The following is a 24,141-nucleotide window of genomic DNA, read 5'->3' as shown; positions in this document are numbered from 1 at the left end:
GCCCAAGCCACTGACAAACTCACTCACTCATCACTGCACCTTTCCAGCTCCACATTAGTTGTGCAAGCAAGAGGAAACCCTCAGCTGAGCTAGACAAGGTGTCTTGGTGTCTTGTGACCTGTGTGATGAAGCATGTTCCAAGGCACCATCTTTCATGTCTCCCTGGTGTCATCCCTCAGCAAGTTGTCCAATGCTCCTCAAGCACCTTCCCAAAACATGTAATTTTGTTCCTTTACTCAGACAGAACCTCATGGGACTGTCCATCAAGCTGTTCCTTCCCCTGGAAGCCAATCTCTAAATCTTCTGGCACAATGTGAGATGCACAGATGCCCTAGGAAATTGGGCACAGTGAGCCACACTGTGCACAGGAGCCAAACATGGGCTTCTGAGACAGAGAAGCTCTCCAGGGACAGTGTTTGGCTGCTGTGGATGAACTGAGCTAACCCAGACCGGAGAGTGAAGTTACCTGAGCAGTGACACAGCATGGGCATGGTCTGGTGACAGGATCAAGGGCCCTGCCTAGAATGAATTAATCCCTTTCCTGCAGACTGGTGGCAGGCCAAAACCTCATTAGTATCAGTAATGACACAGTAACTCCCTGATGGCAGCACAAGACTTCCACCATGGAAGGCCACTGCATTTACCACACCAGGTTCAAGATAGGGGAGCAAACAACAGCAAGCTATTGGGCCACAGAACATGCTTGTCTAAGGAAAATGGAAGAACAGGCATAAACATTTAGCTCTGAGGACCCAGAGGAAGGCAACAGATTGCTCATAACTGGATCCAACCATGATCCATCCTGCTGACACAAAGAGCAAACCTCATCATAAAAAGGAAAGCTGTTCTGCTAGCTGGAGAAAACCAACCTATAACCAGATCTGTGCACAGAGAGGATCTCTCAGCACAGTTAAGACCATAAGGGAAGGAGCAACAGGGCTTGACCAATTCCCACAGTCCTGCAAGCAGCCAGACTCTCTGGGCTCTAGCAGGCACAGCACATGATGGGAACATGCAGAAGCAATGCTTGAAGGGAAGATAAACTGCCTGCATTCAACTCTGTATGTTCAGCATGAGGTCAAAGGCAACTGGAATTACAGTTCCCCTCTGCCTTACAGCCAATACTATGGAAAATGGCTTCACTTATGACATGCTGCAACAGAGCAACTGCATTCCCTCACAGAAAGTAGGATGACGCCAGGACTGAACTCTGCCAACCCACACAGCAAGGTAAAGAGTCCTGGTAATGCCCACAAAATGATTCAGGTGGGTTCAGAGCATGAAGTAAGAGGGGCAAGAAATGCATCAAAGAGATCTTAGCTTCTTCCATAAGCAGAGAAGGAAAATCCTAAAGAGTATCCTTGGAAGCAGCATTGAGGAAGATGCAGGGAAGGGAGCCAAAAGACGAGCAGATCAGGAGGATCTGTTCTCTGCAGGCTTCCCTCCCACCCTGCATCACTGACCTGACAGTCCCAGCAACAGAGAGAGGTGAAAGCTAAACACAAGCATTCCTGAACTTTCCCTAACACTTGTAGGCTTGTCCACCACAGGACAGCCCTTGAGAGCAGGTATGTCCAGGGGGAATGCTCCCATAGGAACCAGATCTTACCCAATATAGCACTATTAAGAGCAGCACACACAGGTTCCCTCTGGATCGGGTCCAGCTGTTGACCAACGGGGCAGTTCCAAGGGTCTGAGTAAGCTAACAAGCTAAATGCATCCTGTGTGAGAGAACAGAAAGGCACAGTAAGGTCAGGCATGGCTGCACACACACAGGAAAACCATCAAGTCCGTCAGCCGGGGCACCTCCTGCCATCGCCACGGTGACAGGTGCCTACCTCCTGAAAAGAAAGGGCCCTTTTCTTCTTGGCAGCAAGGGACCACACTGGGCCATCAAGACAGTGGATTAAAGAGGGTGCCCCCTCCACCTGGCAGGGGAACCAGCACAGGAAGGCAGGTAGAGTGTCACCTGGAGAGAAGAAGGGCATGCAGTTGCTCCAGGAATGCAGGTGGGAGCTGTATTTCTCCTCTCCTGTGCTGAGAGTTGAGTGTAGATGTTCTGCATTCACGTTTTGACCTCTGATCCCCATGCAGGCCCCCTCTTCCTCAGCAGATGCAGAAGTGGGGACTACCCAGTGGTCTGCGAGGGAACCTACAACCCCAGTTCTGGCCCAGAGAACTGCTGCAACGCAGCACAAGGCCCAGGCTTACCTGAAGCATCTTTTTGTGTATGGTGTTCTTCCCATATTCTCTGCAAAGCTGCTCGCTCAGCATCTGCAGCTCCCGTCCAAACTGGATCATTCTCTCCGTGGCAGCGTGGTTCCCTCCGCAGAGCTGCCTCTGGGGACAGCTGTCTTCTGGAGGAAAGACAGTGGAGAAGGAACAATCATCTTTCATTCCCCACCACTGCCCACTCTGTGTAATAATAGCCATAAAATCCTTCCCTTCTGGAGCAGTAGCTGCTCCCTACTCTAAGTTTATCCCAGTGGAAGCTTTCTGTAATCCCTACACTAGAACAGCCAGTAGTGGGTTTTTCATAGTGCCTGCTAGGAACAGGGACGATATGAGTTCAGTTTGCTTAATGCCTGAGGACAAGCTAGAAATCAAGTCTCCTAATAAAATCCTGGGAGCTTGAAACTCCAGCTGTGTTACCCTTTCCTGTGTACTGGTCTAACAAATCCTGAACTCAGAAGACTTTCAGAGATGCTAACACCACCAGTGTCCTAGTCTCAGGTGGCCACAAGACCCACTGTAACTGGAGGAACCACCAGTTTCAGAGGTACTGGAGCAAATTCATCTTCTCCCTCCTGGCTAGAGCACCCACAAACAAGACAGTTGTAGCTGACCAGCTGTGCAGAGGCCGCTCTGCAGCTGGGCATCAGCCAGCCTGGCACAGCTCAGCTCAGCTCCCCAGCTGGCACTTCTGCCAGGACTGCTCTGAGTTGGATTCATAACCAGCGATGAACGGACATCTGACTCCTGTTGCTTTCCCTGCTCTACAGCATCACCAGCACTGCTGTGAGACCACAAAAAGCCAAACCTATTTCAGTTCCAGGACAGATTCGTTTTCCTCATGAGAATTTCATTCACTGGGTGGGGAAAGAAGCCCAACGTATATGCTTTTGTTCCCCACAATCCAAACCCAGTTTTAATTCTTGATTCCTGCTCTATTTCCCTTTACTCCTCCTGCCTTTGAGGCCATACCCATGCTGGATTCATCTGTCTGCAGGATCTCTTCATGTTTGTAGGTGCCATTCATTATTCTGGTGGATGAGTTTTCCAGGACTCCGTTGGGGTAGTGCTCAGCCTCCATTTCCATCTCGCTGTCACTGAGGTGAAAGGAGGGAAGAAAGGTCAGATGTCTAAATTAGAAAGGGAAGAAATTAAGTGCTCAGGTGCCAGATGATGCCCAGCAATGGCCAGCAGACCAGGAAATGTGCCAGCTGGACTACAGGGAGCCAGATGGTCTAAGTCAGTGTAGCAAATACTGTTGCTTCTGAAGACAATTTATGGAACAGGTTTCTGTTCTGAAAGTGCCTGTTATAATTCCAGGTGCAGAGCACTTTCCCTTCAGGGAGCAGCCAGACCAGGGACAGCAAACAACAGCCAGACAACAACTAATAGACTGCACAGGAGGGGAACCTTGGCTATGGTAAGCCCTCAGCACTTGCAAAGAGTGGACACTTAAATGTTCAAGACAGCAGGCTGAGACTGTTGACTTAACTGCTGATTAACTGCAATTAAGAGAAAATATTGTTGGGACTCGGGCTCTACATTTTACAAAAGGATCATGAATCCAGCATTATCAAGTGATTCTAGTAAACTGAAGTCTGAACAAGAGGTTCATGATTAAGACTACTAACTGCCCTGCAAGCTGTGCTCAGTGCAGCACTCAGAGGATGAGTGTCAGCTGCAATTACCAAGAGATTCTACTGATCACAAGGACACCCTCTGCTCCAGTTGGGCCTCAAACAGCCCTGCAACACCTGTGTGGAGAGTGAGCCCAAAGGAAGATCAATTCTCACCATGGTTCACTAATGTACCACACTTCAGCAAATGCAGTAGTGACTGTACTGCTCTGCTGAATCACCCACAGCTTCTGGGAGAAGGGAGGCTGTCTCATCTGACCTGCTGTCACAGCATGGAACAAATTACTGCTGATTCAGAGGCTCACCTGGAAGGAACAGGTAGAGGTAGCCCAGGAAAATTACACAAGAGGGCAATGCACTGAGCTAGGGCAGAGAAGCTGCTCAGCAGCAGCCACTGACTGGCTGAGGCAGCAGAAATAACACCAAGCTCAGTGGGAGAGCTTCCAGGCAAACTATCACATTGGGCTCCAGTGGCATCAGTGTCATGGGGCACCTTAGTGTCTGAAGCAAGAGGATCATAATAATCCTTATGAGATGAGCCTCCAAGCCTGTGCCAGAGCAGGGAAACTGGAACAGGCTTGTGTTTGCTGGGAATAGCTGTGACCTTGTAGATAATGAAGAGTTAATCTATTGTTCAAAAGGACAGGACAGATACCCTTCTGGCTCCTCAGAAAGCAGACTGAGGCCTCTCTCACCATCCCACCCTCCCTCAGGTATCTAAAAAGGAAAAAAATACCTGGTTTCTTGGTTACTCGTACTACTGTGCTGCTGAGATTTGGTAGAATCTGTAGAATTGGACTCAGAGTAGTTCACAGATGAGGGGGAAGAGGAGGAGGAAGATGAAGATGATGAACTCAGGGTTGGGTATTTACTATGACTCTGTTTGCTTTTTGTGGACATGACTCCATTGCTACAGGTTGGACTATCTGCTCCTGAAAGTCAAGAAGAAAGGGAAAAATGAGACCAAACTCACAATATCACTCTGTTGTGAAGTCAACAATTTAGCAAGAGAGCAGGCCCCAAAGAAAGAAAGCAAAGTAAGGCTGCAGATCTTAATTATGGTTCATCATTCTTACATGCAATGGATTTTAAAGAAAACACAAATGAATATGGAAGGAACATCACTGCTCACAGGCAACATCTGAGCTTCAGGAAGTTCTAAAAACGGGCTGTAAATAAGAGACTGGCAGAAACAGCTCACGAGTAAAGAAACTGTTGAAAGCAGAACTTCCCAGGCTTTCCACAACCCATCTTAAGTTAGGCATGTACTTGATTTGCACAACACTCAGCAAATAACAACAATCCCCTACATAAGCACAAGCTAACCCTCCTTGTTCAGAGGAGCAGAAACCACTGAAAGGAGAGTTAGGCCTGAAATCTCATCTGCTCCCCCACAAAAGGTGTACATCAAGCTGCAGAACTCACTGACACAGGACACAAATGTTTGTTCATTACTACAAGTTTTACATCAATTCAAAACTGACAGGGGCTATTTAATACCAAGACAACTGCAAATCATTAGAGGCTCAAAGAATATTTTGGAAAAACCTCATAAAGGGCTTGTTTTCTTCATATATTCTTCCTTAGGCAACCAATATTGATCACAAGATCTTGGCTAAATGAAGTGACCTGGCATGGCTGTTCCTCCAGAAGTGATGGTGATGTATCCAAATTGATCAGCTGATTCCACAATTATGTTTACAGAGAGAGAATTATTTCTGGTTTTTATCACAGCACCACAAATATTCAAACAATGAGCTGGTTTGTGTTTTAATGACGAAGATGCAGTAGACTGCAAAACAGTTCTGCATCATCTTTGAAACATGCTTTGATGGAATGACCACTATTTTGAAAGCACAAGGTCTGACAGAGAGAACTATGCAAGGTGATGTCCATGCATAGAGACAAATATATAGGAATGCTGCCTTGCATTGCAGTTGCAGATGTAGGCACCTCGCAGTTGAAAATGCATAGTACCAAGAGCTTTTATGGACTGATGGGATCATTCTGACTAGTCAGAGAAACACACCCAGGGCTTCTCACAATGCAACAGAAGAAAACAAAAACACTGACTTGCAAAGGTGAGTGACAGCTTGGAGGTATTCGTCATTGTCTTTAATGGAAAGGATTTCCTTCAGTATTTGCCTGTCCACAGTTTGTCACACACAGTACTGGGAGTTCCAAGCAAAACACACTCAGCTGTGAGCAGGTCACAGCTCAGTGAAGTGAAGCTCAGCCTGTTTTCAGGGGTTCTGCAGGTCATTCTTCCTGGCCCACTCCATCTCCAAAGCCGTAGTCAGTAATTACAAAGGGACCATATTTAGGTGTCCTGGTTTACCTTGTACTTTCCACTCCAAATTCTACTGTTTAATTTCCCAGACTCCAAAGAGCTGATGCTCCAGAGACAGGTTTAGCCAGAACAGAACTGTTCCCTTCTCACTTGTTTAGAGTTTGTAAGGTAAAGTCCATGGGGTAGGGAGAAGCTCTCAGGCAAAGCATCCCCCTGACCTTTGGCTCAGTTGGCAGTGCAGCTTCTGCTCAGTTCTTACTGGAAAACAATTATTTTGCAGACTCCAAGGTACAGAACACAGGCTTTGCTTTCCAACCTCCCCTCACCACTCCATCAGTGAAACAGTCACTAGTGGCTGCAGTAAAATGCTGCCTTCAAAAGCTTCTTTGCTCTGAAAAAACCTGCTCTGCAGAATTGTGGAAATCAGCTAACACAAAACCAATTCTGCAACAGTATAGAGACACACATGCTACAGTATGTCCCCTCAGCCAGGTATCAGAAAGGAAGGGAGCATTTCATAGAGTAACATACAGAAAGTAGCAGGTAATGTCATACACAACCACTTCAACATCTGCTGTTCTCACTTGGGGACACAGAGAACGCACTTACCAGTACTGTGAATGTGTGAGTTGCTTGATCCATGTCTAGGACTTAGGCTGGGGGACCCGGGGTAGCTGTCCTGGGACCTGGGGCTGCGAGCACTGAAACATCGCACTTCACTGTCTGTGCCATTCACCATCTCCACGAACTGCCGACACCTGAGTTCATAGGAGGCAACAAGGAGGAAAGGGTGCGTGACAGCTGGGATGCTCTGCACTGAGGCTTCCTCAGGGCCTGAGTCCTAGAAACTGCAAAGGAGTTAAATTCCTTTGCTTTCAAAAAGACATTTCAGATTCCTTGGCACCTTTGCATTGTGAGTGCTCTGATAATGTTATAGGAGGAAGGAGTTCAGAAACAGCAACTTTGATGCTAATGAATGTCGAGACATTCCCACAAAGCAAGTTTAATTCCACTGTGCTAAAAAGAAACTGTTCCTATACAGCTTTTATCTCCACCTCCTCTGCAGGAACTCCAAAATTCAATTGTGAAGGTTTTCTTTCAGGGAGAATATACTATATCTATGAAACATCATTATTCCTTCACTATTTTATCAACTTAAAAAGTACTGGTGGCCAATGGAAAATAGAGAAGGAAGAGTAAAGCATGCACAGTGACAGTGAGGACAGCTCTTCACTTCGCTTTACTGGGAATTGTCCTCATATGTCTCAGAAGGCTGGGAAGAGCCACTCTGTACAGCTGGGAGCACTGGGACACTGTTTCCTTTAGTCTCTACCCCAGACAGCCTTTTCCATACATCTGCTTTTCTAGGAACCTTCACAGTGACAACCACTGCTCTAGTGATGCAAGTTCTCCACAAGACAAGTAAAGATCACCTGTGAAAGAGTTTCTGGCAGTCAGCAGAGCTCAAATTCACCCACCTCCGCCGGACCTCACGAGGCAAAGCCATACTGGGTCCGGGCAGCAACAAAAGGGCTACTTCTACATTGCTACAAGCACTGTGCAAAGGACTGAGCCTATGTCCTCTGTCACCTGCTCCCAAAGGGTTCTCAATTCAGAGCACTATCCAGACTGGATGGCTGGAGAGCCTCTTCTCAACTTCACCTACACATTTCAGCATTAGGGAGCATAAAGCTATTCATACTTACTTTAACATGAAGAGCAGGTTGGGGTTATGTTCTAGGAGGCCAGGATAGAGTTGCTGGGTGGCTTCTATAGCCTCTCCCACTCTGCCTGCTAATACTAGCTTCTGTATTCCTGAAAGCAAGAGAAGACCTAGTGACACACAGGCCCAGCTCCCAGGAACAGCCAGAAGAGCTGTCTCATATATACCACCCAGCTCACCACTGCCACCTTGCACAAGGGCTAGGGAGAAGTGGGGACCATGTTTGGTTTATTATGGATTAGGGTGAGAAAAACTCAGTGAAAATGAGGGAGGATCTGTTAGTAGCAAAAACCCACCAAGAGTAGAAGGATCTGAAGGATGAAGTAGGTGAGCTGGGATGGGGTGCTCTAAGACTTTAGTCCTTTAGTCACAGAGCTCTGCAGCAATGGAAAAGAAAGCAGGACACTCCAGCCGGATGGAAACAAGGAGGGTGAAATGACAGTTTCAGAGGGGAAGTCCCTAGGTCACCCTCACATTATGTCCTTTGTCTGGTTCATGCTTGGAAGAGTATGTATACCTAAGGATCAGGTAAGTGGAGTATTCTTGAAGGTCTGTGGACTTACACCACAGCACAGTACTGTTTCCTCAATATCCCTACCTCTGAGCAGAAGTAATTAGGCCAACAAAACTGGGCTCCTGCAGGTCAGCCTCAAGGTATTCCCACAGAAGTAACCTGAGCTTGGCCTGCATTGAGCCAAACTAGCTCCAAGAATCAGCTACTGACTAAATTATAAACAGCTCAATGAGCTTCTAGGAGCCACAAAGACACAAGGCAGAAGCTAACCATCTTGCTGGGTGTCCATGTCCCATGTATGTTCCTTCACTGAGTCAGAAGACACAAGTGCAAGGCTTAACTTAAGATCCCATCCTTGAATGCTCAGAGAAGCTGCTGCTCTACAGAGATTCGCATTTTATTTTTTCCTTGAGTGTACTTCGAGATAAAACCAAAATGTTTAAAACTGCATTATTTTTCCATCACTACTTATAACCAACAGAGGGAAGGTTCTGAATGGCCTGTGAGGTGCTTTGCAAGCAGAGGCCCTGACATCAAAACAGTCTGTTTTTGCAAGTCAGGAGCACTTGGAAACCCAGCCCGGTAAATCCTCATTAACAATCCCAGTAACAAACTGCAATGACTTGTCTTGGCTCCCACTTCTCAGTGTCTATTTGCTTGTTGTTACAGCTGAAAGCTGGAGCCAAAGCCATGGCTCTCACACCAACGGGAGAGCTCTCATTTCACTCTCTGTTTCTCGCTTGTACGTCCGTTCTCGTGTCTCGCTGCTTCTGACAGCTCTCTGCTTTGCCTCTCAGGGATGTCTCTGCCCTTTATATTTTCCCCTCTTTTTGTTTTCCCATCTGTGTTTTCCTCACACCTTTTATTTAAGCCCCAACTTCAGAGCTCTGTATTCCCTCCCTCCATCTGCCTGTCACCTGTCCTCAGACAGACAAGACTGCACTGTCTCGCATGCCTCCCTCAAGGCTTTGCCAGTTAAACCCACAGCAGCCAGAACACTGGCTGGGGTCAGTTACATAATGCATGACCTGGAAAGCACAAAGCCCATCAGCACTAACAGGCAGCAACTACAAGTTATTTAAAAGCAGAGTCCCCAAATGAACCTGAATGCTGGCTAAGCACATGCAATGTATGGAGAGTGAGCTACAAAGGGGCACAATGCTCCTGATACGTAACAGTCATACGAGAAACTGTTCACAAAGGGAAGGGTGGGATGTAGCCTGCATTCAACAGTCAGGAGAATGCAGAAAACACACCAATGTTCTGCTACTCTGCAGTCTGAGCCTGTGAATAGAAAAGCTGAAAAAAAAGGGTCAGCAGGAGAAGGCTGCAAAGTCTCGTTCTGCAGGAACCAAAAGCACAGTCTGCCTTACCAACTGAAAGATGAGCCACCTGGGAGGAAATAGCAGTAACCAAAACAGGCACAGATACCAAACTTTTCACCTAGTGAGAGCTAAACATGTTGGCTGTGAATTTGCAAAACCCTCAGTATGCAAAAAACTGCCCAAAGACAAAATGGGCAGAAGGATTGGAAGAGCCCTTAACCCTGCGAGCTGTAGTCATGTCAAGCTAGATGGATATATGTGGGTCCCTGTGACCATGGGGCTGCCCCTGCTGTGACAGCCTGCAGTGAAGTACTCAAATCCAAGGGGATCTCTGCTGCACAGTGACCTCAGTTCAGGTAAAAATCAAGCAGAGCAGACAAGCAAAGTAACTGCAGTACAGGGCAGTACTTCAGGCAAAGATGGCAGAGTGTAGAGGGAACGCGGCGATGATGGAAAAGTGCTCCCAGCAGTTGCTCCCAAGCTCTACTGACCCACTCTCAGCAGTGTGCTGTGGACAGCTTTGTACTGTCATGGAGTGACCTTCCTACTTCCACAGCACTTCACTCCTCTGCAGAGTCCTGAAGGGAATACGTGGCCAATGTGCCACACTTTGGGAATGACTCCCTGAGAGACTTACTTTGTCTATTCTTTATTGAGGTCTGTTCTTCCTGGATTGTGGTATCTGTGACTCTGGCAAAGGCAGTTGCTGTTGAGCAGTACCCATGATGAACCAAATACGATGAAACCATACTAGAAAATAAGAAAACACAAAGAGATGAATAGACATTGGTGAAACAGGGTTGTCACACTGGAGAAAAGAAATCAACACAACAGAAGTTGCCATTTCAGCGACAAACTCAGCTGGCTTAGGACATAATCAGGGTCCTACTTCTGGATCCAAATAGTGTAAATTACATGACAGGCACCTGGTGCTCAGCAAACAGGAGGGAGGCTCTAAATTCACCTTACAGAGGGGAAAAATTAAAATATTAAGACTCTTAATGCATATACAGTATGTATTTATTTAATGACTGCTGTCCAAGGGAAACTTGCAAGGGCTCCTTACTGTGCTACTGCCAGTGACATCCCATACAGACATAAATCTGAACCTCAGAGAGGTTCGTGGCTTTCAAGTAGATCTAAAAGAAAAAAAGAAAAGATTCTGCCCCTGAATTTCTTCCATCCCTTGTTTTGCCAGCAATAATATCTTTACTAATTAAATTTCCTTATGAACTCTACCCATTCAGATAGTTTAATCTGGTGACTGTCAGCATTGATTTTAAAAACACTAACACATTTTGAAGTTGCCTTTTCAAAAAATATTGGGGGGAGGAGGTAATACCACAGTCAGAAAACACAACAAAAACACCTTTCTGAACAGACCATTTCTAACACACTTGTGCCTTCCCAGGACATGGCAAGTAAATGTCAATGCTCACTGGATTTTAACAAAACATTAAAAGCCATCACAGGATTTCAAAGCTTCTAAAGATAGCCTTCTCATGACGAAGTTGGCTTTGACCTGAACAAGCCACAGCCCAAAGCACACATTCACCTTGGTTACTTTCAGTAGAGAAGAGGTATTCTATGGGTCAGCAATACTTCTTAGGTGTAACATTGTAAGCAGGTGTGTAATTTTTTTAGAAGCTGTTTTAAATCCAAGTGCTTCTGCCCAAGGAACTCTACAAAAGGAACTCCAGAGCAGTGACCCTGACACCTCCACCATGCACATCAGAAGAAACAATTTTGGAGAGTACAAGGAACAAATACAGGGATAAATGAGTCCTACTGCAGCAGAATCAACAAATCTTGAGAAGGGAGGTCATGGCTCTCTAACTTGGTCCCGTATTTGAAAGGAGTCTGGAAGCAGGCAAAAAAAGGGATACTTTTGCAGTATACTTAGTTGTATTATACAGAGCCTTTCAGCAAAACCTCTCAAAGAAAGTGCTATGGTGTGATAAAAGGAAAGGTCCAACATGGCTAAATACTCAGCTAGATACTGGGGTGGCAAAAAAAGGTCATTTTATTAGGGAAAGGAAAAAACACTCCAGTGCTGCAGGAACCTATTAACATAGTCATAAAATTAAGGCTGACAGACCAGTGCTCTCATCCAATGCAGGTGCTTTTATGTTCAAAGATCACAGAATAAGAGACTCATTAAGGTTGGAAAAGACCTCCAAGACTGAGTCCAGCCTTTGACCGAACACCGTGCCAACTAAACCACAGCACTAAGCACCACATCCAGTCACTTCTTGAACACTTCCAGGAATGGTGGCTCCACCACTTCTCCGGGCAACCTGTTCCAACATCTGACCACCCTTTCAGTGCAGGAATTCTTCCTGAGTTCAATCTAAACCTTTCATGATGAAACTTGAGGCTGTTTCCTCTTGTCGTGTCACTTGTTACCTGAGAGAAGAGGCTGATCCCCACCTGGCTACAACCTCCTGTCAGGGATCTGCAGAGACCAATAACGTCCTCCCAAGCCTCCTTTTCGCCAGGCTGAACACCCCCAGCTGCTCCTCATCCAGCTTGTGCTTCAGACCCTTCCCCAGCTCTGCTGGCCTTCTCTGGACATGCTCCAGCCCCTCAATGTCCTTCTTGTTTTAAGGGGCCCAAAACTGAACCCAGGATTTGAGGTGCCTCATCAGTGCCCTGTACCAGGGGATGGTCACTGCTCTGGTCCTGCTGACCACACTACTGCTGACACAAGCCAGGATGTCATTGGCATTCTTGGCCACATGAGCACACTGCTGGATCATGTCCAGCGGCTGTCAAGTAGCAACCCCAGGTCCTTTTCCACCTTTTCTCTCCTTTACTCAACTTATAATACACAATGGACACATGCCCTCAGCCTCTGGCTGTTCAGTCCCTGCTTAGTTTTCAGTAAAGGCACTTCTCAAAAGTCTTTTGGACATCCAAGACAGAGACAGCAGCCCAAGAACAATGACCACATGTCTGATGGCTCCTCTTTATAAAACCCACATCCAATTTCTCCAGATGCCCAGTCATCTACCCTTTAGTCAGTGCTTCCACAGATCTGTCCAAGTTGAAAATCAAGGTTCTCTCAGCCCATTGCTGCTTGAGTCTCTCCTGAAACCCTTCATGAAACAGGGCACATACACACCATCCTCCCCTTCTCTTGATCCAAGGCAGTTTGGAGAGAAACTTTGTTCCACAGCCACAAGCTCACCTGTTTTCTCCTTGAGTCCCATTAGGACTCTGGGTAAATAACTGATCCCAGAGACTTTCTCCTCTTTCTTCCAGTGCTTATCTGACAGAGACTTCAATCCCAGACACACCCTCTGCCAAGACCCTCACAAAGAAGCATCCCAGCATGACAATCTATCTGATTGCTGCACACAAAGGCAAAGAATTCAAATGGATATTCTTATCTCTCCCAAAGTCTCTTTTGCTACTAATACTCTACAGGTCCTACAAACTCGCTGTCAGGCCTCCTGCTCCTTATTTTCTTGAAGAAAGATGATGATATTATTATCGTTATTCTTCTTATTATTATTAGCTTCTGCTAGTTGCCTTTCAAAGGTTTTGCTGGTTGCCCTGAATTATCTGCAAGTAACTAAACACAAGATTAGCAGAATGCAATAATGATCACATGGACATGATCACTGCTGCACCTGAGTCTCCCGGATGACAGTGACCAGTATCAGGTGTTCAGGGAAAGAATGTAATAAAAAGGTGAAACACTATCTGTAATCAGTGATATAAGGAATGAGATAGAAGCAACAGTCATAGACTTGGGAGTTGAAGATACAACTGTGGAATCACTGTCCATGAATTACTGTGAATACTGAAATGTGTATCTTTTAAAATCCACTTATACTTAAACCACCACAATCTCCTGCAGCAGCACGTCACACGGTTTCATATATTCAGTGAAAAAAACCCTATTTTGTTTTTAAGCCAAAAGGTGCTTTTTTCTCTAAATCTCGTGTTTTGCAGAACAGTGAATGATCACTTTCTAGTCATGCTCTTCATGGTGCACATGACTGACAGACAACTATAACTCACCTCCCCCAGTTACCTGTTTCCAAGCTGTGGAGCCTTAGTCAACTCTGTCTTTCTTCAGGCAGAAGATACTCCTGACCTCTGACAACTCTTGTCAATTGTTCCCATCAAGTTCCACTCAATCCTTTTTGCAATGGGAATTGAATTCAATATTTATAAATTTACAAAGTGCCATAACTGTGCTTTTAGTTAGGTTTGAAAGCCTTTGTTTTAGGCTATTTCTTGCTCTTTCATTTCTGAATTCAGCTGACTTACACACTGGCTTTTCTCCTATGTTAGAGCTTTTATGGTGTCCTCTCCCCTCCCCTTCCCTCAGTGCATCACCTCAAAATGTACGTTCTTCCATTCCTACAAGCTTTCATGCAGTCTTTGGCTGAAAACTTCTCCCATATCTTTTACATTTGAAACAGCAGCAATCTACACAGGAAAGACTTTAAACAACAAAACAGAGAGTAAAACAATTTGAGCAAAATACACTGACTGGCAACTTTTGCCATAAGAGAGCATAAACCAGCACTTAAAGCCTAACAAAATGGAAGCAGCTGAACCCCAGAGCAGTGACTTACTTCTGCAGCATGGCTTGCCACTCGCCTAGTCTGTCTCCTATGGGAAACCGCTTAATGGTGCTCTGGATCTTCGCTCTCCACTCCCTCATGTAGTCCTCAATGTCGAACACGAAGGGCTGCTGCCCAAAGTTGGCATCCACGATCTCTCCTGGAGTCTGGAGACCCACTGTGGGGTAGAGATTTGACTGGGAAGGAAGAAAAAGAAACCTGTATTAAACACAGCTTTCTCCTATTGGTTCTGGTTACATGGTTTGGTAAGGCAAAAGTGCTGCTTTTAAACTGACAAAAACATACTGGAGTAGGAAGAGACAACAGCCCTTTAGGTGCTTCTCAAGGAACCTTGTGACTGATGGTGCAGTTATGAAGTAATGGCATAAAACCAGAACAAAGGGCTCAATGCCCCAGCAGCCTGTGACTGAGACTGTGACTGTTGTCTGTGGATGGATGCTTCCTGGCTTCGTTTTCTGCAATTTCCACCAAAGTTCAAGAGTCAGTAGAAAATAATTAAAAATTAAATTAAATGTTAAAAAAAATCATCATCATCATAAAGGGATATCATATCAACAGATCTACGTGTTCTCTGCTGTTTCAATTGAACTCTAATTGTCTCGAAGTTGTTATCTGAGTATTTTACATCTCTGATGAAAAGGCCATGGACAGAGGTGCAGCTCTGAGGTTAGGTCTTTGATGATCCCAAGATCCCAAGCTGTCCACAGAAGAAATTACACTACTGACAGACGAATTTCATTTTAAGAACAAGCCTATGGATCCAAATGGAAGCTCTGACACACTGCCAGAACATGGGGAAAAGAAAAAGGTTATCACCATGAAAACACCTCTAAAATTCAGCCAACAATTCAGCTTCTAAAACTGATCTAATTCAAAATAGGTGGTCAAAGTCTGTCCAGAAGTTCTCTGAATTCAGGCTACATGGATATGAATTGAATCCCTGAGCCACTTAAATGTGGGGAAAAGATAAACAGCATAAGAAAAGGTCCAGGGGTGACTGGTTCTCATCACTCTGGATCACATTTTTCAAGAGCATGTTCCATGCGCTGTCACATTACTTTTCTGAGGCACAAATTACTTTTCTGTCGGCAACAGAAAATAATCTTCACTAATCCTCTGCCTCAGAGCATCTGCTGAGAGCCTGCAGGGTTTGGGAAGAAATCTCTCTCATGCCACTCATGAACGGTTTGGTGTTGGGTTTTTTTCACTTCACTCTAACACACTGGAGACTGACACTGCCAGAAACCAGACACCAGGCAAGGCACACGGATACGCGTAGGGAAATAGGAGTCTGGAACATGCCTGGTTGTGGTGTCTCGCTCAGGGCTGAACCCATGCTAGATATTAGATCAGTGGAGGAGCAGACCTCTCTCCTTAGGTCAAATCAGAAAGCTGGGATGATTATCTCCCCTTCTGTAACAAGGGATATGGGCTTTCCTGTAATTAGTTGGAAAACCTGTTCAACTAATTCTTCCCTGTTGCAGAGACCCGAGACATTGCCAATGTCATAAATCGTTACTTGAGACCTACTGTAGTTGTGGATTTCACTTTTTACTAAAAGTATTAAGATTGTTATGAGGCAGAACTCAGCCTAATCTTAATCACATTGGCAGAAATGGAGCCAGCAGGTAGGGGGAAGGGATGGCTCCTCTGCTTTCACTGGCATGGCTACACCTGCAGTACGTACTCAGTTCCCTGACTCCTCATCCACATCCCCAGGACAAGAAAGAGTCAGAAATGGGATACAGCAGAGTCCTGCTAAGATGGTCAGAGGGCTGGAGTGCATGGCATACAAGGAGAGGCTGAGGGCATTAGCTTGGAGAAGAGAGGCAAAAGGGAAAATTTAACTGCAAGTCTTCCACTCCCAAGAGGGAGTTGATAAAACAGATGGGGACAGATTCCTCTCAAAGGTGGTCAGTGATAGAGCAATGGGCACAAGCTGCAGTCAGGAATACTCTGATGGGACAATAAGGAAGAAATTTTTCCTTCTAAGGATGACTTAAGACTGGAATAGATTCCCATAGAGACTATGGCATCTCTGTTCTTGGAGATTTTTCAAAATTCAACTGGATAAGGTCTTGACCAACCTGCTTTACCTTTGAAATTTTCAAATCTCAAAAAACAAAGGAAAAATGAATCTATAAATACTGGCTGGAAATTGAAAACAGAAATCAGGATGACTGCATCATTGCACACCTCCTCCTTTCCTGTTCTCACACCAAGGAAGTCACTAGGTTAGAGATGTGCAAAGAAAACACAGCATGATACAAATGCTAGCACAGGAAAAGTGCTGTATTGAAAGTTAGTCCCTTCACTCTTTCAAAACTGGCTGACAAAGAAATATCTCTACTGAGGGAGCAGATCTTTTCCGCAGTTCATACTGCAGACTTTTTTATTAACATTTTAGTATCATGAACCCAAGGACTTCCAAAACTAGGAAACAGACACTCAAAACACCTGGAAGTTAGAAGTAAGAAAACCCCAATTTACAACACACAATGTAGTTTTCAGCCACTTTGGGCTATGTTTGTCTTTGAGGGGAAGCTGCTTACTCTCAACTTCTCTCAAACCATCCTGAAGTTAAAACTCCATTTTTCACATGTGGGATGTCTTCTCTCTGTTTAGCAACTGTTGGGAACTACATGTGTCTCCAGCACCTTGCCAGATGCAGGGAGACATGATCCCAGAGCCCACAGACCAGGCAGATTCTGCTCCCACCAAGTTCTTTAGGCACACCTTCCCCATGACATTTGTTGGTGGCCAGTTGCTCACAACCCCCTCATTCATCTTGCCCTCTTTTTTAACCCCCTTGTCCCTTTGCACTCCTGCAATCTCACACTGGGCTCTTCCATATTCTGCTTTTTTTACAGTTCCTATTGTTTCAGCAAACCTCCAGGCAGGATAGACCTGACACAGGCTTGTCTAAATAAGAGGGTTAGGCCTAAGCATTGACTTAAATTGGTAAAAAAGGGGAAACTCCCTCTGGGGGAATTCATTTCTATTTGCACACAGTTATTTTGGTATTAACTTCAGCCTGTGCTAAGCCAAAATGTGTTTTTTCCCATCACTGTATTTTTGTACAAATGCAAACACCCTTCAGAGGAAACTGAAACCAGCTGAAGAAAATGTTTCACTGTGTGTCACTCTCTGGTTTTCAACTTAGAGTATCTATTTCAACTTCCTAATGTTGTGCATATTGCAAAATATTGTCTTCACCATTTGCCTCAGAAAGGGGAATTTCACAACGAGCACTTCAAGAAAATGATTTCTAGATTAATTCCTTGTGTAATCTCACTGACATGCCAACCCTAAAAGCTATGTAAGCTTAAAAAGCATAGAAGCAATGGGGCTTACTGGTCAAGGTCCTCACTGATGTGTGTTACCAGTCAGCTTCAACATCCCATGGGCTGTGACACAAGGAAAATCTCTCACCTACAGCCCCCCACAGGGAGTCAGAAACAAGCTATGGATCAGACCCACAGCCAAAAAATCCATGTGGAGCTGCTCAAACTAGTGCACTTCAAAGGTCACTCAGGTAAGTTTGCTGTTCCCACTCCTATTTGCAGCTAAATTTTCAGACTGCTGCTTTAGCAGGTGAAGAACACAGGTTACATTCCATCTCTTTCCTATGATGGATGTTTTCTTTACCTTACAAAGACTGGAAATTGTGTTTGATCCTGGGTCACAGTGCTATAATAAATGAAAAATACCACCTGCCAGTTGTATCAATTTTCAAATTCCCTATCACCTCAAGACTTCTACAATCTGACAAATGTCATTACATGAAAAGTCTGTCTAGAGTTCGGCATCTCCTTCTTCAGAAAAGGCAGTAACCTTAGCTGTTTAGAACAATCCAGAATCCATTGACCAAGGGAGCAAAGAGGGCCAGAAAAGGACATGGAATACTTTGATATCTGCAAGGGTGAAGGAAGAAGGCAGTAACCCAAGGGAAGGATACTGGAAAAGGGAATGATGGCATCCTTAGGATGAAGCTGTCTGCACAGCAGCTGAGCCATTTAGCATATGGAGAGGAACATCCAAAATCCACACAGAGGCAGAAGTCTCTCATCCTTGCTCACATCCACAGTTAAGGGTAATATGACCCAGTCAAGCTTCTCTTGTCCTCTTTTTAAAGAGGAATTATCTCATGAAGGATAATTCTCAATAGCAGGAGACCTACAGGGCATCAGCTGTTCTCCTTCCTGGCCCAGAAAAACAGTGTCATGGATTAGCTGCTGCTGTAAAAGCCAGAAGGGGATTTCCACAGAAAACAGCTCAGCAAACTCTCTGGTAAAAGGCACAGAGACATCATTTAACCACTGGAGACTCTGCCAAAAGGCATCTGAATAGCTAATCCCATAACTCACCTGATCAGGTGGTCTTTCAGTTTCACATTAAAACATCTCCTCTGCACAGGACACACAGACAAACAACCATGAGATCCTGTAAGTATGATCTGGCCAGATCAAGGAGCAGCAGGACAGGGAGATGCCTTAGGCTCAGGAGGGTTTTGAATTTAATCTCAGCAGCACTGCAAGACCTCACTGCTGCAACAGTCCTTCTGTCTGATCTGCTTCTCCAGCTACTCATCCCCTACCCCTGACAGACACTCAGTGTGGGGTGAACAGCCTACAAGTGCACATAAAATGTAAACCTCAGCTCACTGTGCACTCCAGGATCAACAGTCTGCAAGTTAAGCTAAGAAGGACAAGGAATTTCATCCTCCCAAATCTGTCCTGCAGAGCTCTGTGGCAACACCTGAGCTGTAAGTGACAGAGCAGTGGTATGTGTGTTGGACAGCTATTTTTGACTGACAAGAGCCCAAACATCCATTCTTTATCTATCCCAACATGGAGGCTGCTCCTGTTGCAGAAAGAGAAGTTTAGCCAAATGAGAAGACAAAGCCATGAAAAAGTTAGAAGGAATATGGTATTCCTGTGACTCCTAAAAAAAAATCTCTATCTAGAGGGAGAACAAATACCAAAAAACCAAGGGGTATATCACAGAAGCATCTTCTTGCTATAGATGCAAGGTTGTCACCAGACCTCACTCCAAATGGTTAATCTTCATGAATTTGCAAAATACTTTTTTATTTTAATGAACTGCACCTGGACCAAGTGAACAAACTCCTATGAAACAACCCAAACAAGGAGTTCTGGTTTAGAACACACTGCAATGTTACTAAGTTCAAAGAGCCTAGGAACAAACAAAAAAAGCTGTATTGACAGCTGATGTGAAAAGGCAAATCAAGTAACTGGAATGTCCCTCAGCACAGGCAGTGGATGGGACATGGGAGAGATCTGTAAAGCCCTAGATTCCATTGGGAAAGTGAACAGGGAGTACATGTCATTATTTCTCACAATACAAAAACTGGAGGAGCAAAATAGACTTTTTGGCAGGAGGTACAGAACAAAGAGAAGCAAACTTTTTCCACACAAGGGAGGAGTCAGCCAAGAATACTGATTCATTTGGAGGCCTAAAGAAGCTACAGACACTAAGAAATTCTTCAGAGGAAATTAATTTGGGCTTATTAAGTATAAAGACAGGAGTGCAACCTGAGGGACAAGAAGTTCTATGTACGAGAGAGATGGATGCAGGGGATGTATTGCTGTATGAGTGATCTGGTTTTATCTTCTTAACACCTCCTCCTTGTGCAGGAACACTTGGGCCTGAGAAAGAGGGAACATCTTGTTGTTCATGACCCACTGTGAAAGTTGTGCTTTTCTAAGACCTGACTAGACGGTGGTGAAACCAAATGCCTGGTGTAACTCAGTGGGTGTCACTGCACTCAAGAGTAGCTCAGTGTCAGGGCTGGTGAACCAGAGGAGTAACAATCAGCCCCAAATACATTCCTCCAGCAATTCCACAAGCCAGTTATGGGCAAGGGCTTGTCAAAAACCTGTGCAATGAGCACACACACACACACTACAGGAGGCTAAACCTGACCTCATTCTCAGAAATACCCTTCCTTAACCACACTGTGGGAAGTGAAAAACTCCACCATGGCTGCAAAACCTGGACGAGAGGAAGAAGTCAAGAAAAATAACATTAGGCATTTTAGGGCTCTCTGATCACAGGACATGAGAAGCTACTCTATAACTTTGCATGGATACTCCTCATGGTCAAAGCTGCATTTAGAAGACCTGTAATGAAGTTTGAATCCTCGCTTCAATTCCAGGAGAAGGAGCAACATGTTCTTAGAGGTGGTGAGGGATGAGAGGAGGTATGTGAGTAGCCCACAAACCCAGTCACAGGATTATGAAGTTTCAGAAAAAGGAGCATCCACATCACTCAGTAATGTGTGTTACCATGTGTTTTTTTTAACAGGGCATCAAACAGAAAAAAAATCACACCCCCACACTCTTCCCCCTCCCTTCTGTTTGCATCCTTAGTTAAAATACTGAAAATAGGTGTACTTACAGGGAGGTCTGTAAAGGCTATACCTGTGGGGGGAAAAATATTAGAATTAAAAAGACAAAGGATTTTTTCCCTGCTTGCCTATATCCTTAACATGCTACAAAATGTTAATGCATTGCAATGAATCCTTGCATTTCAACACCTGATGCATTTACAAGTAGCTTCCTTCCCCAGTCCCCTTCTCTGTGAGGTTTTACGTCTGGAGAAAGGTTCAGGGAAAAGCCTAAATGTTTCTGACATCTCTCCCAAAAATCTGATTTTCTAAAAGCAGCTCCTCTTTCCTTTGCTTCTCCCTCTGTTACTATGAAGGAGGAAGTTTTCAAGACTCACTTCGGCTTCAGACACAGAGTTTTAGTGTAACATTGCTTTGGTTTAGGCTGTAACTAGTTCTTCTTACCAGCCAGAGACACAGGGATGAACATTTGACACTGCATTACAGCTGGGGAACAGCCCTGCAAGAGGGCCAAGCTGCAGCCAGGAGCACCTGAGAAACACTGTGCAAAGAACAACTTCATCCTCAACTCTGCTGCTACAGTTCCAGATATAAGGGATGGGAAAAAAGTGTACGCCTTCCCTTTTTAGTTACATTTGGCATGCCAGAAAAGAGGCATTTAAGCTGAGGCAGCCGTTGCTTAGGATGGCTAATGAAGTTTTGGCTAGAGACAACACTCAGTCAGCTATGGCCAGGCACCCCAGGCACAGCTCTGCATCTGGTTTAGATGGCAGTTACTGCTCCAAAGGAGGGTGCCCCTCCATCTGCTCTGGGTGATCCAGCAGCCAGGCAGCAGCAGTGACATGATCAGCCAGCTACAGCAGCTCTGACCCACAGGTCACCCGCACCAACAGCACTGGGACACAGCTGCCATGCCCTGCTCACCTCACCAGGCTGAGCTAAATCCGTACTTCCAGCTAATATTCCAGAAGTCAGCCTGGAAGCTGCAGTCTTATCCCACGTGTGCTCCCAAGAATGCTTTCTAACCCCAGCCGGAGGCAGGCTGGTCCCACACCAGTACACCCAGTTCTCAGACATGTCCCACCTCTCCACACACAGCCATTTCCTTCTGCCTGGCACCAAAGGCACTGCAGAAGCAATAGCACAGCACCCTCTGCTTTTAATGGTAGGACTAGTTTTAACCCAGAGCTGCAAAGTAACATTACCAGATCAGCCTGAAATGGTAATTTAAACCAGTTTTAGGAGTCAACATAGGAAACAAATGATTACTATTAAAACAGCACAGATCCAAAATCAAATGTTCAGGAAAAACATCCTGAATATTTTACTAAATATACAGCCAATAAAGTTAAATTAACATCCTGGCAGTTTGGATCTTGCAGAGCACCCTCTCTACAACCCAACCAAAAGTTGTGTCTGCAGGTGATGCTGAATACCTGGTTGAGAAAAATGTTCAGTAAGCATTTCTCTACCCTCCTCACGTTGCCCAAATATTGTTCCTCACACAAACCTGTCTTTCATTTTGCAATTGTTTTGCTCAGCTGGATGAAAGGCTGTTTCTACCCTTACACCAGAATGAGGCCAGTATCCTTGAGCCTGCTGTCCACTGGAGTCCTCCTCTGCCCCCAGCATCACCTGGAGCCAAAGGTGGCTCAGTTTGTGTAGTTGTATGGCTGGAAGCTGCATCCAGCACATGGATAAGCATATGGGTTTTGAGTGGACTACAAGGTGGGTGGAAAGTTGGCTGGACTGTCAGGATCGAAGGGTTGTGATCAGCAGCTCAAAGTCCAAGCGCTGTCCCTCAGGGATCGATGGCAGGGCCAATGCAGTTTAATGTCTTTCCTAATGACCTGGATGATGGGACAGCATGTGCTCACAGATGTCACCAGAGGAGAGTGGACAATAGGCTGGAGGGCACACTGCTGCAGCTGGAGAAATGATCCAGCACAAACCTCCCAGAGCTGAACAAAAGCAACTGAAGAGCCCTGCCACCAGGTTGTAATACTCCCAGAACATAGGACAGGCTGGGGCTGACTGGAGAGAAAGCAGATCTGCAGGAAAGGATTCAGGGTCCTGCTGGACAACAAGTAGAGCAGGAGCCAGTGGTGGGTCCCTGCAGCAAAGGAGATTAACCACATCCTGAGCTGTATTAGTGAGAGTAGAGCTGGGCTGTGTTAGTAAGCTGTATTAGTGAGCAGCATCAGTGAGAGTGCAGGTTAAAGGAGTGGATTTTTCCCTTCTCATCCAACACTTGTGAGTCTACACTTAGGGTATCATGTCCACTTTTGGGGTCCTCAAAACACAAGACAGCCAGTGAGATTGGAGTGAATCCAGCAGAGGCCAGGAAGACAAAGAGAAGCTAAGAAAAAAGATGTTGTTCAATCTTAAAAACATTAGGGCAGACACTGCTGCCTCAGCTACCATATGGAAGGGTATAGAAAAGACTTTTCTCAGAGATGCATGGTGGCAGGAGACAGGAGGCAACAGAGACAAGCTGCAACGTGGTACATTCTGACTAGAAAAATTCTGTATGGATGTGGTCAAACACTGAATTGGGGACCAGAAAAGCCCCCTGGGTGATTTCTGTTCTTGGAGACAGTAAAAACTTGACCAGTGTCTGAGTAACACGATCTAGTTGGACCTGCCTTCAGAAGGGCATTGGATGTATGACCTTCTGAATGAAGGTCGATGAAAATTATTCTATAGATAAACTTACTACATTACCTTTACAGTAACACAAATTATGTTTTACACCTTCTGTTGTGTAACTAAGACCAATAAAAGGCTTTATGTGTACAATACTCAATCTGTTGCATAAACATGACTGGTTAGAGCTCATCCTGTGTCTGCACTGCCACACATCTGCATCCAGCAAAGTCAACAGCTGACACTGAAATAATCACAGCTTGAACTAGGCAGTTGAATGTGAACTGAATTCTTTCTCTGCATCACCTCCAAAGCCTGGATCCTATTTAAAATAACAACCTGCATAAATTTAAAGACATAATAACCGGAAGCTCAAGAGGTCAGGAAGCAAGAGTGAGTGTGTGAAGAGCCTCTCCAAGTCCACGATGTTAACGTGATCAAGGCAGTGACATAAAGGTGTTAAATGAAGGTTCAGTGCTGGGGACAGTGTGATCGACACCTTCACCTGCCAACTAATCAAAGGACTTCCATGTTCCCATGACTAACACACACTCATACACATCCCCATGCACACAACATACTCATGGACCTTCTAGTCCATTTCTACTCTCCACCCAGAACACTTCTCCTGTCTGCATCAAGGTTGGCCATTTTCTTCACAAGACTTTTCAGAATTCAATTTGCACAAGACAATACACATTTGGGTGATTAGCCATAGCACTCCATTGCTATATGACAGGGTACTCCTGCAGCATCTGTTTAGGTAACTGTGATCCACAGAATGCATAAGCAGTACTGCTGGA

At 45.2% G+C, this 24,141-nt stretch overlaps 1 protein-coding gene across 1 annotated transcript in view; it reads right to left on the bottom strand.

Moving 5' to 3' along the window:
* RANBP10 (RAN binding protein 10) overlaps positions 1 to 24,141 on the bottom strand; it is a gene marked incomplete at its 5' end in the record, with an annotated part of 29,598 nt that overhangs the window by 1,130 nt on the left and 4,327 nt on the right. The window contains 9 exons of the mRNA XM_009069756.1: positions 1,610 to 1,721; positions 2,212 to 2,357; positions 3,205 to 3,329; positions 4,606 to 4,801; positions 6,769 to 6,917; positions 7,866 to 7,974; positions 10,359 to 10,471; positions 14,314 to 14,498; positions 20,743 to 20,765. Of these exons, the coding sequence (XP_009068004.1) occupies positions 1,610 to 1,721; positions 2,212 to 2,357; positions 3,205 to 3,329; positions 4,606 to 4,801; positions 6,769 to 6,917; positions 7,866 to 7,974; positions 10,359 to 10,471; positions 14,314 to 14,498; positions 20,743 to 20,765 (1,158 nt within the window). The remainder of the gene's footprint in view (positions 1 to 1,609; positions 1,722 to 2,211; positions 2,358 to 3,204; positions 3,330 to 4,605; positions 4,802 to 6,768; positions 6,918 to 7,865; positions 7,975 to 10,358; positions 10,472 to 14,313; positions 14,499 to 20,742; positions 20,766 to 24,141) is intronic.

This window comes from Acanthisitta chloris, unplaced genomic scaffold (genome assembly GCF_000695815.1).
Source record: "Acanthisitta chloris isolate BGI_N310 unplaced genomic scaffold, ASM69581v1 scaffold23312, whole genome shotgun sequence".
Taxonomy (NCBI): Eukaryota; Metazoa; Chordata; class Aves; order Passeriformes; family Acanthisittidae; genus Acanthisitta; species Acanthisitta chloris.
Note: the sequence above shows the minus strand (reverse complement) of the source record. Positions and strands in the feature narration are given on the sequence as shown.